This window comes from Bombina bombina, chromosome 3, assembly GCF_027579735.1.
Source record: "Bombina bombina isolate aBomBom1 chromosome 3, aBomBom1.pri, whole genome shotgun sequence".
NCBI classification, from domain to species: Eukaryota; Metazoa; Chordata; class Amphibia; order Anura; family Bombinatoridae; genus Bombina; species Bombina bombina.
This window is the reverse complement of record NC_069501.1, coordinates 819,944,096-819,961,969: the sequence shown is the minus strand read 5'-3', so window position 1 is coordinate 819,961,969 and position 17,874 is coordinate 819,944,096. Positions and strand designations below refer to the sequence as shown.

The 17,874-nt window shown below is 41.5% G+C and overlaps 1 protein-coding gene across 1 annotated transcript in view; it reads right to left on the bottom strand.

Moving 5' to 3' along the window:
• TUBGCP3 (tubulin gamma complex associated protein 3) overlaps window positions 1-17,874 on the bottom strand; it is a 932,421-nt gene that overhangs the window by 137,092 nt on the left and 777,455 nt on the right. The window contains exon 14 of the mRNA XM_053705469.1: window positions 9,628-9,763. Within this exon, the coding sequence (XP_053561444.1) occupies window positions 9,628-9,763 (136 nt within the window). The remainder of the gene's footprint in view (window positions 1-9,627; window positions 9,764-17,874) is intronic.

Genomic DNA, 17,874 nt, shown 5'->3' with positions numbered 1-17,874 from the left:
CCCCCACTAAATCCGTCTCTGGATAGGGGGCCCTGACTTCATGCTGTCTTAGGGGCGGGAGTAGGCTTTCTGGCCTGCTTGCCCTTGTTCCATGACTGGTTGCCTTTCCAACCTTGTCTGTAACGAGCAGTAGTTCCTTCCTGTTTTGGAGCGGAGGAAGTCGATGCTGCTCCTGCCTTGAAGTTACGAAAGGCACGAAAATTAGACTGTTTGGCCTTTGGTTTGGCCCTGTCCTGAGGTAGGGCGTGGCCCTTACCTCCCGTAATGTCAGCAATAATTTCCTTCAAGCCGGGCCCGAATAAGGTCTGCCCTTTGAAAGGAATGTTAAGCAGTTTAGACTTGGAAGTTACATCCGCTGACCAGGATTTAAGCCAGAGCGCTCTGCGCGCCTGTATGGCGAATCCGGAATTTTTAGCCGTAAGTTTGGTTAGATGTACTACGGCATCTGAAACAAACGCATTAGCCTGCTTAAGGGTTCTAACTTTGCTCAAGGCCTCATCCAACGGCTCTGTGCGAATCGCCTCTTCCAGAGACTCAAACCAGAATGCCGCTGCAGCCGTGACAGGCGCAATGCATGCAAGAGGCTGCAATATAAAACCCTGTTGAACAAACATTTTCTTAAGATAACCCTCTAATTTTTTATCCATTGGATCTGAGAAAGCACAGCTATCCTCCACCGGGATAGTGGTACGCTTGGCTAACGTAGAAACTGCTCCCTCCACCTTAGGGACCGTCTGCCATAAGTCTCGTGTGGTGGGGTCTATAGGGAACATTTTTCTAAATATCGGGGGAGGGGAAAAACAGAATTTATGTTTACCTGATAAATTACTTTCTCCAACGGTGTGTCCGGTCCACGGCGTCATCCTTACTTGTGGGATATTCTCTTCCCCAACAGGAAATGGCAAAGAGCCCAGCAAAGCTGGTCACATGATCCCTCCTAGGCTCCGCCTACCCCAGTCATTCGACCGACGTTAAGGAGGAATATTTGCATAGGAGAAACCATATGATACCGTGGTGACTGTAGTTAAAGAAAATAAATCATCAGACCTGATTAAAAAACCAGGGCGGGCCGTGGACCGGACACACCGTTGGAGAAAGTAATTTATCAGGTAAACATAAATTCTGTTTTCTCCAACATAGGTGTGTCCGGTCCACGGCGTCATCCTTACTTGTGGGAACCAATACCAAAGCTTTAGGACACGGATGAAGGGAGGGAGCAAATCATGGTCACCTAAATGGAAGGCACCACGGCTTGCAAAACCTTTCTCCCAAAAAATAGCCTCAGAAGAAGCAAAAGTATCAAACTTGTAAAATTTGGTAAAAGTGTGCAGTGAAGACCAAGTCGCTGCCCTACATATCTGATCAACAGAAGCCTCGTTCTTGAAGGCCCATGTGGAAGCCACAGCCCTAGTGGAATGAGCTGTGATTCTTTCAGGAGGCTGCCGTCCGGCAGTCTCGTAAGCCAATCTGATGATGCTTTTAATCCAAAAAGAGAGAGAGGTAGAAGTTGCTTTTTGACCTCTCCTGTTACCAGAATAAACAACAAACAAGGAAGATGTTTGTCTAAAATCCTTTGTAGCATCTAAATAGAATTTTAGAGCGCGAACAACATCCCAATTGTGCAACAAACGTTCCTTCTTCGAAACTGGTTTCGGACACAAAGAAGGCACGACTATCTCCTGGTTAATGTTTTTGTTAGAAACAACTTTTGGAAGAAAACCAGGTTTAGTACGTAAAACCACCTTATCTGCATGGAACACCAGATAAGGAGGAGAACACTGCAGAGCAGATAATTCTGAAACTCTTCTAGCGGAAGAAATTGCAGCCAAAAACAAAACTTTCCAAGATAATAACTTAATATCAACGGAATGTAAGGGTTCAAACGGAACCCCCTGAAGAACTGAAAGAACTAAGTTGAGACTCCAAGGAGGAGTCAAAGGTTTGTAAACAGGCTTGATTCTAACCAGAGCCTGAACAAAGGCTTGAACATCTGGCACAGCTGCCAGCTCTTTGTGAAGTAACACAGACAAGGCAGAAATCTGTCCCTTCAAGGAACTTGCAGATAATCCTTTCTCCAATCCTTCTTGAAGAAAGGATAGAATCCTAGGAATCTTTACCTTGTCTTTACCAACAGATATATTTTTTCCATATTTTGTGGTAAATTTTTCTAGTTACAGGCTTTCTGGCCTGAACAAGAGTATCAATAACAGAATCTGAGAACCCTCGCTTTGATAAGATCAAGCGTTCAATCTCCAAGCAGTCAGCTGGAGTAGGACCAGATTCGGATGTTCGAACGGACCTTGAACAAAAAGGTCTCGTCTCAAAGGTAGCTTCCATGGTGAAGCCGATGACATATTCACCAGATCTGCCTACCAAGTCCTGCGTGGTTACGCAGGAGCTATCAAGATCACCTACGCCCTCTCCTGATTGATCCTGGCTACCAGCCTGGGGATGAGAGGAAACGGCGGGAATACATAAGCTAGGTTGAAGGTCCAAGGTGCTACTAGTGCATCTACTAGAGTCGCCTTGGGATCCCTGGATCTGGACCCGTAGCAAGGAACCTTGAAGTTCTAACGAGAGGCCATCAGATCCATGTCTGGAATGCCCCACAGTTGAGTGATTTGGGCAAAGATTTCCGGATGGAGTTCCCACACCCCCGGATGCAATGTCTGACGAATCAGAAAATCCGCTTCCCAAGTTTCCACTCCTGGGATGTGGATTGCAGACAGGTGGCAGGAGCGAGTCTCCGCCCATTGAATGATTTTGGTCACTTCTTCCATCGCCAGGGAACTCCTTGTTCCCCCCTGATGGTTGATGTACGCAACAGTCGTCATGTTGTCTGATTGAAACCGTATGAACTTGGCCCTCGCTAGCTGAGGCCAAGCCTTGAGAGCATTGAATATCGCTCTCAGTTCCAGAATATTTATCGGTAGAAGAGATTCTTCCCGAGACCAAAGACCCTGAGCTTTCAGGGATCCCCAGACAGCGCCCCAGCCCATCAGACTGGCGTCGGTCGTGACAATGACCCACTCTGGTCTGCGGGAGGTCACCCCTTGCGACAGGTTGTCCAGGGACAGCCACCAACGGAGTGAGTCTCTGGTCCTCTGATTTACTTGTATCTTCGGAGACAAGTCTGTATAGTCCCCATTCCACTGACTGAGCATACACAATTGAAATGGTCTCAGTCAGAAAAATCCTCATTTCTAAGGAGTCTATTATTGTTCCCAAGAAGGGAACTCTTGTCGACGGAGATAGAGAACTCTTTTCCACGTTCACTTACCATCCGTGAGATCTGAGAAAGGCCAGGACTATGTCCGTGTGAGCCTTTGCTTGAGGAAGGGACGACGCTTGAATCAGAATGTCGTCCAAGTAAGGTACTACAGCAATGCCCCTTGGTCTTAGCACCGCCAGAAGGGACCCTAGTACCTTTGTGAAAATCCTTGGAACAGTGGCTAATCCGAAAGGAAGCGCCACGAACTGGTAATGCTTGTCCAGGAATGCGAACCTTAGGAACCGATGATGTTCCTTGTGGACAGGAATATGTAGATACGCATCCTTTAAATCCACCGTGGTCAAGAATTGACCTTCCTGGATGGAAGGATTGTTCGAATGGTTTCCATTTTGGACGATGGAACCTTGAGAAACTTGTTTAGGATCTTGAGATCTAAGATTGGTCTGAACGTTCCCTCTTTTTTGGGAACTACGAACAGATTGGAGTAGAACCCCATCCCTCGTTCTTTTAATGGAACAGGATGAATCACTTCCAGAAGATAACCTTGGAAGACTATTTCTAGCGCCCAAGGATCCAGAACATCTCTTGCCCAAGCCTGAGTGAAGAGAGAGAGTCTGCCCCCCACCAAATCCGGTCCCGGATCGGGGGCCCGCATCTCATGCTGTCTTGGGAGCAGTGGCAGGTTTCTTGGCCTGCTTTCCTTTGTTCCAGCCATGCCTTGGTCTCCAGGCTGGATTGGCTTGAGAAGTATTACCCTCCTGCTTAGAGGACGTAGCACTTGGGGCTGGTCCGTTTCTGCGAAAGGGACGAAAATTAGGTTTATTTTTGGCCTTGAAAGACCTATTCTGAGGAAGGGCGTGGCCCTTGCCCCCAGTGATATCAGAGATAAACTCTTTCAAGTCAGGGCCAAACAGTGTTTTCCCCTTGAAAGGAATGTCAAACAATTTGTTCTTGGAAGACGCATCCGCTGACCAAGATTTTAACCAAAGCGCTCTGCGCGCCACAATAGCAAACCCAGAATTTTTTGCCGCTAATCTAGCCAATTGCAAGGTGGCGTCTAGGGTGAAAGAATTAGCCAATTTAAGAGCACGAATTCTGTCCATAATCTCCTCATAAGAAGAAGAATTACTAATAATCGCCTTTTCTAGCTCATCGCACCAGAAACACGCGGCTGTAGTGACAGGGACAATGCATGCATTTGGTTGTAGAAGGTAACCTTGCTGAACAAACATTTTTTCTTTAGCAAACCTTCTAATTTTTTATCCATAGGATCTTGGAAAGCACAACTATCTTCTATGGGTATAGTGGTGCGCTTGTTTAGAGTAGAAACCGCCCCCTCGACCTTGGGGACTGTCTGCCATAAGTCCTTTCTAGGGTCGACTATAGGAAACAATTTTTTAAATATGGGGGGAGGTACGAAAGGTACACCGGGCCTGTCCCATTCTTTATTAACAATGTACGCCACCCGCTTGAGTATAGGAAAAGCTTCGGGGGGCCCCGGGGCCTCTAGGAACTTGTCCATTTTACATAGTGTTTCTGGAATGACCAGATAATCACAATCATCCAAATTGGATAACACCTCCTTAAGCAGAGCGCGGAGATGTTCCAACTTAAATTTAAAAGTAATCACATCAGGTTCAGCTTGTTGAGAAATTTTTCCTGAATCTGAAATTTCTCCCTCAGACAAAACCTCCCTGGCCCCCTCAGACTGGTGTAGGGGCCCTTCAGAAACAATATCATCAGCGGCCTCATGCTCTTCAGTATTTTCTAAAACAGAGCAGTCGCGCTTTCGCTGACAAGTGGGCATATTGGCTAAAATGTTTTTGATAGAATTATCCATTACAGCTGTTAATTGTTGCATAGTAAGGAGTATTGGCACGCTAGATGTACTAGGGGCCTCCTGTATGAGCAAAACTGGTGTAGACGAAGGAGGGGATGATGCAGTACCATGCTTACTCCCCTCACTTGAGGAATCATCTTGGGCATCATTTTTACTAAATTTATTATGACATAAATCACATCTATTTAAATGAAAAGGAACCTTGGCTTCCCCACAGTCAGAACACAATCTATCTGGTAGTTCAGACATGTTAAACAGGCATAAACTTGATAACAAAGCACAAAAAACGTTTTAAAATAAAACCGTTACTGTCACTTTAAATTTTAAACTGAACACACTTTATTACTGCAATTGCGAAAAAGTATGAAGGAATTGTTCAAAATTCACCAAAATTTCACCACAGTGTCTTAAAGCCTTAAAAGTATTGCACACCAAATTTGGAAGCTTTAACCCTTAAAATAACGGAACCGGAGCCGTTTTTATATTTAACCCCTTTACAGTCCCTGGAATCTGCTTTGCTGAGACCCAACCAAGCCCAAAGGGGAATACGATACCAAATAATGCCTTCAGAAAGACTTTTCTATGTATCAGAGCTCCACACACATGCAGCTGCATGTCATGCTGTTCTCAAAAACAAGTGCGCCATACCGGCGCGAAAATGAGGCTCTGACTATGATTAGGGAAAGCCCCAATAGAATAAAGTGTCTAAAACAGTGCCTGCCGATATTATTTTACAAAAAATACCCAGATTAAATGATTCCTCAAGGCTAAATATGTGTAAATATGATCGATTTAGCCCAGAAAATGTCTACAGTCTTAATAAGCCCTTGTGAAGCCCTTATTTACTGTGTGAATAAAAATGGCTTACCGGATCCCATAGGGAAAATGACAGCTTCCAGCATTACATCGTCTTGTTAGAATGTGTCATACCTCAAGCAGCAAAAGACTGCACACTGTTCCCCCAACTGAAGTTAATTCCTCTCAACAGTCCTGTGTGGAACAGCCATGGATTTTAGTAACGGTTGCTAAAATCATTTTCCTCATACAAACAGAAATCTTCATCTCTTTTCTGTTTCAGAGTAAATAGTACATACCAGCACTATTTTAAAATAACAAACTCTTGATTGAATAATAAAAACTACAGTTAAACACTAAAAAACTCTAAGCCATCTCCGTGGAGATGTTGCCTGTACAACGGCAAAGAGAATGACTGGGGTAGGCGGAGCCTAGGAGGGATCATGTGACCAGCTTTGCTGGGCTCTTTGCCATTTCCTGTTGGGGAAGAGAATATCCCACAAGTAAGGATGACGCCGTGGACCGGACACACCTATGTTGGAGAAAAGGCACACCTGGTCTATCCCACTCCTTACTGATAATTTCTGTAAGTCTTTTTGGTATAGGAAAAACGTCAGTACACACCGGTACCGCATAGTATCTATCCAACCTACACAATTTCTCTGGAATTGCCACCGTGTCGCAATCATTCAGAGCCGCTAATACCTCCCCTAGTAACACACGGAGGTTCTCAAGCTTAAATTTAAAATTTGAAATTTCTGAATCCGGTCTCCCCGAATCAGAACCGTCACCGACAGAATGAAGCTCACCGTCCTCATGTTCTGCAAGTTGTGACGCAGTATCAGACATGGCTCTCGTGTCATCAGCGCGCTCTGTCCTTAACCCAGAGCTATCGCGTTTGCCCCTTAATTCGGGCATATTATATAATACTTCTTTCATAACATTAGCCATATCATGTAAAGTGATTTGTAAGGGCCTAGATGTACTAGGTGTCTCAATCCTACGCATCTCCCGAGCGGGAGACGCAGGTACTGACACGTGAGGAGAGTTAGGCGGCATAACTTCCCCCTCGTTGTCTGGAGATAGCTTCTTTATCGGTACAGATTGACTTTTATTCAAAGCAATATCAATACAATTGGTACACATCGTTCTATTGGGCTCCACATTGACTTTTGAACATGATGAACAAACAGTTTCCTCTGAATCAGACATGTTAAACAGACTTAGCAATGAAAATAACAAGCTTGGAAATCACTTTCAATAAGTTTTACAAGCAATATAAAAAACGCTGAAGCGCTTCAAAAATACAGATATAATTAAACAATTCTTAACAAGAAGTGTACTATTAGCAGAGGATTGCACCCATTAGCAAAAGGATGATTAACCCCTCGATACCCAAAACGGATAAAACAGATATCAATTAAAATTTAACGCTTTTAATCACAGTCAGCACACTGTCACAGATCTGCTGTGACTGATTACCTCCCTCACAAATGAAATTTGCAGACCCTTGAGCTCTCTAGAAACGTCCTGGATCAAGGAGGAAGAAGCAGAAAGACTGTGCAATAATCTTAACTGCGCAATAAGGTGCTAAAACAAGGGCCCTCCCACTCCAATCACAACAGTGGGAGCCCTGATATAACGGTTTCCATGCAGAAAAATATGTTAGCCATGTGGAAAAAATCATGCCCAAAGCGATTTATCACCAAAGTACCTCACAAAAAAACGAATAACATGCCAGTAAACGTTTTATTAAAAAAACAACATTTTTCAATGTCATGCAAAGCTATCACTAAGCCTGCTACCAGTCGCTACCACTGCAGAGAAGGCTTAAGTATTATTTCAGTGTTAACAGTATTTTCTCAGTCAAATTCTAGTCCCTAGAATATAACTCGACTGCGCATACATTTATCAGCCTGATACCAGTTGCTACTACTGCATTTAAGGCTGTACTTACATCATACGGTAACAGCAGTATTTTCTTAGTCAATTCCATTCCCAGAAAATAAAGTACCGCACATACCTCATTTGCGGAGGACCCCGCATGCTATTCCCAGTCTGAAGTTACCCCACTCCTCAGAATGTCGAGAACAGCCAGTGGATCTTAGTTACGCCTGCTAAGATCATAGATAAAAAACGCAGGCAGTTTCTTCTTCCAAATACTGCCTGAGATAGAAAAACAGCACACTCCGGTGCCATTTAAAATAACAAACTTTTGATTGAAGAATAGTTAATAGTTAAAAGTTAAGTAAAAAACTCCAGCTCCTCTCACGACCTCCTTCTTTGTTGAGGGTTGCAAGAGAATGACTGGATGACATGTGAGGGGAGGAGCTATATAGCAGCTCTGCTTGGGTGATCCTCTTGCAACTTCCTGTTGGGAAGGAGAATATATCCCATAAGTAATGGATGACCCGTGGACTGAACACACTTAACAAGAGAAATTGGATTCTAAGCTACCTTATCTCTCAATTCAAGAAGCTAGTCAAGTAACCCTCTCCGCTGCCACTTAGAGGGAGTCTCACTTGAAATTGCTCTATATGTCTTATTTTACTCCAGAAAATGGATTTAAATGTGGAAATACACACTTTACTGTCTGTCCTAAATGTTCTCTCCCAGAGGCGAATCTTCTGCACATGATATGGACCTGCCCAAAAATTAGAAATGTATGGCTCAAAGTTCAATTTTGGCTTCGTAAAATGCTTAATGCTCCCGCTATAATTCTGTCAGCAATGAATATAGTTTTTCTTTGCTATTACTTAGAAAGTAAGCAACCAAATATTAAAATGATCAACCTCGTTATATTGGCTGTTAGATATCTTAAAAAAATGGAAAATGCGGACAGTGCCTAGTATCTCGGAAATTAAAAACGGTTTAAAAAAACAATGCATTCTTGAACAACTTGATACCAGTATGGATAACAAGGAAGATATTACTAGGTTCTTTCTTAAATGGTCACTATTTATAAAAGCACTCCCGTCCACTGAAATTGAATACTTAATATATCATTTTCGAAACTCTGACCTGGTTCTATTAGGGTTATGGTAAATAGTCCTTCCTTTTTTTTTTGTTCCTTTTCCCATTTTTTCTCCCCTCCCCTTCTTTTTTTTTGTTATTTTTTGTGTTTTGCTCTGTGTTTTCTTCTGTTTTCTTTTCTTTTGTTTTGATATTTTTATTCTATAGTATAAAAAATTCAACAATGTGTAGTTGAAATTGTAAAGATATAGAATTATAGTTTTCATGGAACATGTAAACATATACTGTTTATTTTTTTTGTACCCCGTTTGGGGTTTAAATTTATTTGTCATATGTTTTACACATTGCTGTTTATAAATAATTATTTAAAAAAAAATTGCATGCTCTACCTGAATCAAGAAAGAAAAAATGTACTTAAGCACTAAGTAAAAAATACAACAAGACTGTTGAATTTAAAATCCAAGTGTTCTATGGGGCATTCTTTTTCTACAAGCTGAACACTGTATGTATGAACCAATTTTGTGAATGAAAAAACATTGAGATGTGGCCCCTTTATAAAAGATTTGAACACATCTAACTTGCACAGACTTTTATTGGGCTTTCGATCCACACAAACTATTTGTTAACTTTCTTATATCTCATTCATGAACAAAGAAAAACATTCAAAAGATGCCATCAAGAGGTTCCTAATGTACATTATATTTAAAATACAACACATCAATGACATAATACCCTTTTCTTTTCTTATTAAAATCTCTAATGTGTAGTTTAGTAATTTTGTACTTACCTGGCATACTTTTCAGCAGCTTTGTATTACACATATGACCTTTCCAAATGTCAGTTAGAATGTATTCCATGCGTTTTGCTCGCCATAGAAAGTTAAATACCCTGAGGTAGTGGCTCATACACTCTCTGGTAAATACCTGTAATATCCAAAACAGGTGTTTAATGCATTTTGCTGTTGTTCAAAATCGTACCAAAATATATCATACGTGTTCAAACATATTCCTATACTACGCAAAAACATGAAATCACAAATTAAGAAACAAAAAGCACATGAATAAGAAACCTGCAAGCTCATATATATTTCTTTCATAATCAATCAATAAGCTTAGCACCCAAACAGACTTATTTCCACTTTTAGTAATGATGCAAGTAAGTGGTAAGGGGTTACTGCATACCCCAAGTCCATCAAAGTATCCAAATAGAGTACAGCACCAAGGATGTCTTCACAATATTATACCTTATATTTTCATGACACAATGCAACGTTTCGGCCCCTCTGGCCCTAATCATGCATATAAAATAGCCTGGCCCATATGCACATTATATAGGCCTTTCAACTAACACTTCATTACATACCGATTTGTCAAAAAGTGTTTCATGCAGATCAGTTACCCCACCTAGTGTTTCAAATACATTATTACATCTAACATTTTAAACATTTAATACATTTAAAATAAATAGTATAGGTAACAACCTAACTAGTGAAGTGTATTAAGCAGCTTACTATATACAAATAGAACACTAATATCGCTCATTGATGTGTCTATATACAGGGTATATTCAGGGAACAGCTTGCTAAAGGAAAACAGAGAAATCTATTTTTTTATTTAATCCCTTAGGGTACATACTATCTAATAGATGTCTCTGTTTTCCTTTAGCAAGCTGTTTCCTAAATATACCCTGTATATAGCCATATCAATGAGAGGTATTAGTGTTCTATTTGTATATAGTAAGCTGCTTAATACACTTCACTAGTTAGGTTGTTACCTATACTATTTCTTTTAAATGTATTAAAGGTTTAAAATGTTAGATGTAATAATATATGTGAACCACTAGGTGGGGTAACTGACCTGCATGAAACACTTCTGGGCCAGGCTATTTTATATACATGATTAACCCCTTAATGACCAGACCATTTTTCAGTTTTCTTACCCTTAATGACAATGGCTATTTTTAAATTTCTGCAGTGTTTGTGTTTAGCTGTAATTTTCCTCTTACTCATTTACTGTACCCACACATTATATACCGTTTTTCTCGCCATTAAATGGACTTTCTAAAGATACCATTTTTTTTCATCACATCTTATAATTTAATATAAAAAATATATAAAATATGAGGAAAAAATCACACTTTTTCTAACTTTGACCTCCAAAATCTGTTACACATCTACAACCACCAAAAAACACCCATGCTAAATAGTTTCTAAATTTTGTCCTGAGTTTAGAAATACCCAATGGTTACATGTTGTTTGCTTTTTTTGCAAGTTATAGGGCAATAAGTACAAGTAGAACTTTGCTATTTCCAAACCACTTTTTTTCAAAATTAGCGCTAGTTACATTGGAACACTGATATCTGTCCGGAATCCCTGAATATCCCTTGACATGTATATATTTTTTTTTAGAAGACAACCCAAAGTATTGATTTATGCCCATTTTGGTATATTTCATGCCACCATTTCACTGCCAAATGCGAGCAAATAAAAAAAATTGTTCACTTTTTCACAAATTTTGTCACAAACTTTAGGTTTCTCACTGAAATTATTTACAAACAGTTTGTGCAATTATGGCACAAATGGTTGTAAATGCTTCTCTGGGATCCCCTTTGTTCAGAAATAGCAGACATATATGGCTTTGGCGTTGCTTTTTGGTAATTAGAAGGCCGCTAAATGCAGCTGCGCACCACACGTGTATTATGCCCAGCAGTGAAGGGGTTAATTAGGGATCTTGTAGGGACCTTGAAGGGTTAATTTTAGCTTTAGTGTAGTGTAGTAGACAACCCAAAGTATTGATCTAGGCCCATTTTGGTATATTTCATGCCACCATTTCACCGCCAAATGCGAGCAAATAAAAAAAAAAAGTGACATTTTTCACAATTTTAGGTTTCTCACTTAAATTATTTACAAACAGCTTGTGCAATTATGGCACAAATGGTTGTAAATGCTTCTCTGGGATCTCCTTTGTTCAGAAATAGCAGACATATATGGCTTTGGCGTTGCTTTTTGGCAATTAGGAGGCCGCTAAATGCTGCTGCGCACCACACTTGTATTAAGCCCAGCAGTGAAGGGGTTAATTAGGTAGCTTGTAGAGAGCTTGCAGGGTTAATTTTAGCTTTAGTGTAGAGATTAGCCTCCCACCTGACACATCCCACCCCCTGATCCCTCCCAGACAGCTCTCTTCCCTCCCCCACCCCACAATTGTCCCCGCCATCTTAAGTACTGGCAGAAAGTCTGCCAGTACTAAAATAAAAGGTGTTTTTTTTTTTTTTTTAATTATTCAGCTGTGATGGACCCCTGCCTTAACCCCCAACCTCCCTGATCCCCCCCAAACACCTCTCTAACCCTCCCCACCTACCTAATTGCCACCATCTTGGGTACTGGCAGCTGTCTGCCAGTACCCAGTTTTCCCCAAAAAATAAAGTGGTTTTTTTTTTATTTTTAAATGTTTTTTTTTTCATTTTTTCTGTAGTGTAGCTGCCCCCCCCAGTACCCCCACCCCCCTAACCCTACCAGATCCTATTATTATTAAAAAAAAAATTACAGTTTGCTGCCCCCCTCCCTCTTAACAAAATTCATTGGTGGCAGTGATTGCTGCACGCACGCACGCGCGCGCGCGCACGCAGGACCCCGATGGGCCGCCCACCCTCCTCCCTGTAAGCTCCCACCCACCAACGAACGGCCCCATCGCTACCGGTGCAGAGAGGGCCACAGAGTGGCTCTCTCTGCATCGGATGCTTTTTAAAGGGTATTGCAGGATGCCTCAATATCGAGGCATCACTGCAATACCCTGAGAGCTGCTGGAAGCGATTGCGATCGCTTCCAGCACTCTCTTAGACAACTGACGTACCAGGTATGTCCATTGTCACTAACTGCTAGTTTTTGCAGGACATACCTGGTACGTCAGTTGTCATTAAGGGGTTAAAGGGACAGTCTAGTCCAAAAAAAAAACTTTCATGATTCAGATAGGGCATGTAATTTTAAACAATTTTCCAATGTACTTTTATCACCAATTTTTCTTTGTTCTCTTGGTATTCTTAGTTGAAAGCTTAACTTAGGAGGTTCATATGCTAATTTCTTAGACCTTGAAGGCCGCCTCTTAAGAATGCATTTTAACAGGTTTTTCACCACTAGAGGGTGTTAGTTCATGTTTTTCATATAGATAACACTGTGCTCGTGCACGTGAAGTTACCTGGGAGCCATCACTGATTGGCTAAACTGCAAGTCTGTCAAAAGAACAAATAAAGGGGCAGTCTGCAGAGGCTTAGATACAAGATAATCACAGAGGTAAAAAATATATAAATATAACTGTGTTGGTTATGCAAAACTAGGGAATGGGTAAACAAGGGATTATCTATCTTTTAAACCAATAACAATTCTGGTGTAGACTGTCCCTTTAAGGCCAGAGGGGCCGAAATGTTGCATTGTGTCATGAAAATAAAAGGTATAATATTGTGAAGACATCCTTGGTGCTGTGGTCTATTTGGATACTTTGATGGACTTGGGGTATGCAGTAACCCCTTACCACTTGCATCATTACTAATATTGGAGATAAGACTGTTCGGGTGCTGAGCTTATTGATTGATTCTATGAACTGTGTACTGTTGAGCTACGTGCACTTCAATATCTGTCATATCATGGCAGACAAAGCTAAAATAGATGGTACCAAGATTTCATGTATAGTGAACTGGAAGCAGCCAGAATTAAAACGTTGGTGAGAGGCTCAAGGGAGTTCCTGAGTAATGCTGCCACAGAGGATCACAGTAAAGAGTATGAGAGAGCAAGGAGAAGAATAACATCCTGGGATTTACATGCCACAACCCTGGCAGAATACCACAGGGTAAGGTGCATTCTCAGAGGACTGAGGATGAACACTAGGCCCACACTCTTGAGAAATAACAAAGAATATTGTAATAAAGTTGAGGCCATTCTAAATAAATGTTCATATGACCTGCTAGTCCTAACAGTCGAATACCTCCTTAAAGGGACAATGAAACCAATTTTTTTCTTTCGTAATTCAGATAGAGCATGCAATTGTAAGCAAGTTAAAAATTTACTCCTATTATCAATTTTTCTTCGTTCCCTTGCTATCTTTATTTGAAAAAGAAGGCATCTAACCTTTTTTTGGTTCAGAACCATAGACACCACTTGTTTATTGGTGGGCGAATTTATCCACCAATCAGCAAGAACAACACAGGTTGTTCACAAAAAAATGGGCTGGCATCTAAACTTACATTCTTGCATTTTAAATAAATATACCAAGAGAATGAAGAAAATTTGATAATAGGAGTACATTAGAAAGTTGCTTAAAATTGCATGCTCTATCTGAATCATGAAAGAAAAAATTTGGGTTCAGTGTCCCTTTAAAGATATAGAGGAACAGAAGGAACAAGTTTACAATACAAAAGCAGAACTGAGTAAGCTACTTACAGTGGAAGAACTGGGCAAGATCATCAAAGATGTGGACGCAGAGATCAAGGAGATGGAAGCAGAGATCAAGGAGATGGAAGCAGAGATAAAGGGGCAAAGCGATCCAAGTTCCAGAGGGATGAGCAGGATTACCTAAATGGAACGCACTATAGGTGGAGAGGCATGTTTCCGGAGCTTGGGGGCTTTGAGAGAAGTCGGTGTCGCCACGGTAATGCACACTGGTGACGTGATCAAGACTTCGAGTGAGTCCACGCAGTCAGATGCAGAGAAATTAGATTTGTATGTTGGAAAGGACCTTGAATGAGAAGGTCCTGTCTCAACGGAAGTATCCACCGTGGCAGAGAGGACATGTCCACTAGATCCGCATACCAAGTCCTGCGTGGCCACGCAGGCGCTATCAGGATCACTGAAGCTCTCACCTGTTTGATTCGAGCAATCACGCGTTGGAGGAGAGGAAACGGCGGAAACACATAAGCTAGGCTGAACAACCAAGGTACTGCCAAGGCATCTATCAGTTCGGCCTGAGGATCCCTTGACCGGGATACATATCTTGGAAGCTTGGCATTCTGACGAGATGCCATCAAATCCAATTCCGGTCTGCCCCATCTGAGAATCAATGAGGCAAATACCTCCAGGTGAAGATCCCACTCTCCCGGATGAAAAGTCTGTCGACTTAGAAAATCTGCATCCCAGTTCTCTACCCCTGGGATGTAGATCGCTGACAGATGACAAGAGTGGGCCTCTGCCCAACTGATTATCTTGCATACTTCTATCAACGATGTTCATTGCCGCTACCATTAATACGATTACCTCCATACACTGAGCCACTAATGGCTGAGGAATGGACAGAAGAGCTTGGCAAGTATTCAAAATCTTTGATTTTCTGACCTCCGTCAGAAATACTTTCATGGCTACCGAGTCTATCAGAGTTCCCAAGAAAGGAACCCTTTCCTGTGGAACAAGTGAACTCTTCTCTATGTTCACCTTCCAGCCGTGAGTTCTCAGAAAAGACAACACTGTGTCCATGTGAGATTTTGTCAGATGATATGTTGACGCCTGAATCAGAATATCGTTCAGATAAGGCGCCACCGCTATCCCTTGCGGTCTGAGAACCGCCAAAAGAGACCCTAGAAGCTTTTTGAAGATTATGGGTGCTGTGGCTAACCCGAAAGGAAGAGCCACAAACTGATATTGTTTGTCCAAGAAGTCAAACCTTAGAACCGATGATGATCTTTCTGGATTGGAATATGAAGGTAAGCATCCTTCAAATCCACGGTAGTCATATAATGGCCCTCCTGGATCATTGGCAAAATCATTCGAATTGTCTTCATCTTGAATGATGGAACTCTAGAAATTTGTTTAGACACTTGAGGTCCAAAATGGGTCTGAACGTTCCCTCTTTTTTGGGGACCACAAATAGGTTTGAGTAAAACCCCTGTCCCAATGTTGGACCAGGACAGATTACTCCCAAAGTAAAAAGGTATTTTACACAGCGTAAGAACGCCTCTCTCTTTATATGGTTTGTAGATAATTTTGAAAGATGAAATCTCCCTCTTGGGAGAAAATCCTTGAATTCCAATTGATAACCGTGGGTCACTATTTCTAGTGCCCAGGAATCCTGAACATCTCTTGCCCAAGCCTGAGCAAAGAAAGAAAGTCTGCCCCCTACTAGATCCGGTCCCGGATCGGGGGCCACCCCTTCATGCTGCTTACCCCTCATGGCCCTTAGCTCCTGTAATATCAGAAATTATCTCCTTCAATTCTGGCCCAAAAAGGGTCTTACCTTTAAAGGGAATAGATAAAAGCTTATGTTTTGATGACACATCAGCAGACCAAGATTTGAGCCACAATGCTCTACGTGCTAAAATAGCAAATCCTACATTTTTTGCCGCTAATTTAGCAATTTGAAAAGCGGCATCAGTAATAAAAGAATTAGCTAGCTTAAGAGTATTAATTCTATCTAGAATGTCATCTAATGGAGTCTCAACCTTAAGAGACTCTTCTAGAGCCTCAAACCAAAAAGCTGCTGCAGTAGTTACTGGAACAATGCAAGCCGTAGGTTGTAAAAGAAATCCCAGATTAACAAATAATTTCTTTAGTAGACCCTCTAATTTCTTATCCATAGGATTCTTGAAAGCACAACTATCCTCAATGGGTATAGTAGTACGCTTAGCTACGGAAGATATAGCTCCCTCTACCTTAGGGACCGTTTGCCATGAGTCCCGAATGGTATCTGATATAGGAAACATTTTCTTAAAATCCCATTCCTTACTAATAATTTCCGAAATTCTCTTAGGAACCGGAAAAACATCAGTGTAAGTAGGAACTTCCAAATATTTATCCATTTTACACAATTTCTCTGGAGGAATCACAATAGGATCACAATCATCCAGAGTCGCTAAAACCTCCCTAAGCAACAGGGTACGTTGAATCAAGTTTCCAACCCTTCAGACCAGCTATGTAGTCCAGGAGCCATCGAGTTACTGTTTGCTGCTGCTAAGCCTGAAGAAATTGCGCCAAAATAGGCTCCGCCCCTTAAGGTCAAAAGTCGGAGTAGGCCCAAACAACACCGCATGGAAATGCAGTTTTGCACTAAAGTAAAAATACACACACAATATAACCCTCAAGCATAAAACCAATAAGTTTTAAGTGCCAAAAATAAAAAAAAAACATAAAAACATAATTTATGCTTACCTGATAAATTTATTTCTCTTGTAGTGTGTTCAGTCCACGGGTCATCCATTACTTATGGGATATATTCTCCTTCCCAACAGGAAGTTGCAAGAGGATCACCCAAGCAGAGCTGCTATATAGCTCCTCCCCTCACATGTCATATCCAGTCATTCGACCGAAACAAGACGAGAAAGGAGAAACTATAAGGTGCAGTGGTGACTGGAGTTATAATTTTAAAATTGAGAACCTGCCTTAAAAAGACAGGGCGGGCCGTGGACTGAACACACTACAAGAGAAATAAATTTATCAGGTAAGGATAAATTATGTTTTCTCTTGTTAAGTGTGTTCAGTCCACGGGTCATCCATTACTTATGGGATACCAATACCAAAGGTAAGTACACGGATGATGGGAGGGACAAGGCAGGAACATTAAACAGAAGGAACCACTGCCTGTAGAACCTTTCTCCCAAAACCAGCCTCCGAAGAAGCGAAAGTGTCAAATTTGTAAAATTTGGAAAAAGTATGAAGTGAAGACCAAGTTGCAGCCTTGCAAATCTGTTCAACAGAGGCCTCATTCTTAAAGGCCCAGGTGGAAGCCACAGCTCTAGTGGAATGAGCTGTAATTCTTTCAGGAGGCTGCTGTCCAGCAGTCTCATAGGCTAAACGTATTATGCTACGAAGCCAAAAAGAGAGAGAGGTAGCCGAAGCCTTTTGACCTCTCCTCTGTCCAGAGTAAACGACAAACAGAGAAGAAATTTGTCTAAAATCTTTAGCTGCCTGTAAGTAGAACTTCAGAGCACGGACCACGTCTAGATTATGCAAAAGACGTTCCTTCTTTGAAGAAGGATTAGGACATAATGATGGAACAACAATCTCTTGATTGATATTCCTGTTAGAAACAACCTTAGGCAAAAACCCAGGTTTAGTACGCAGT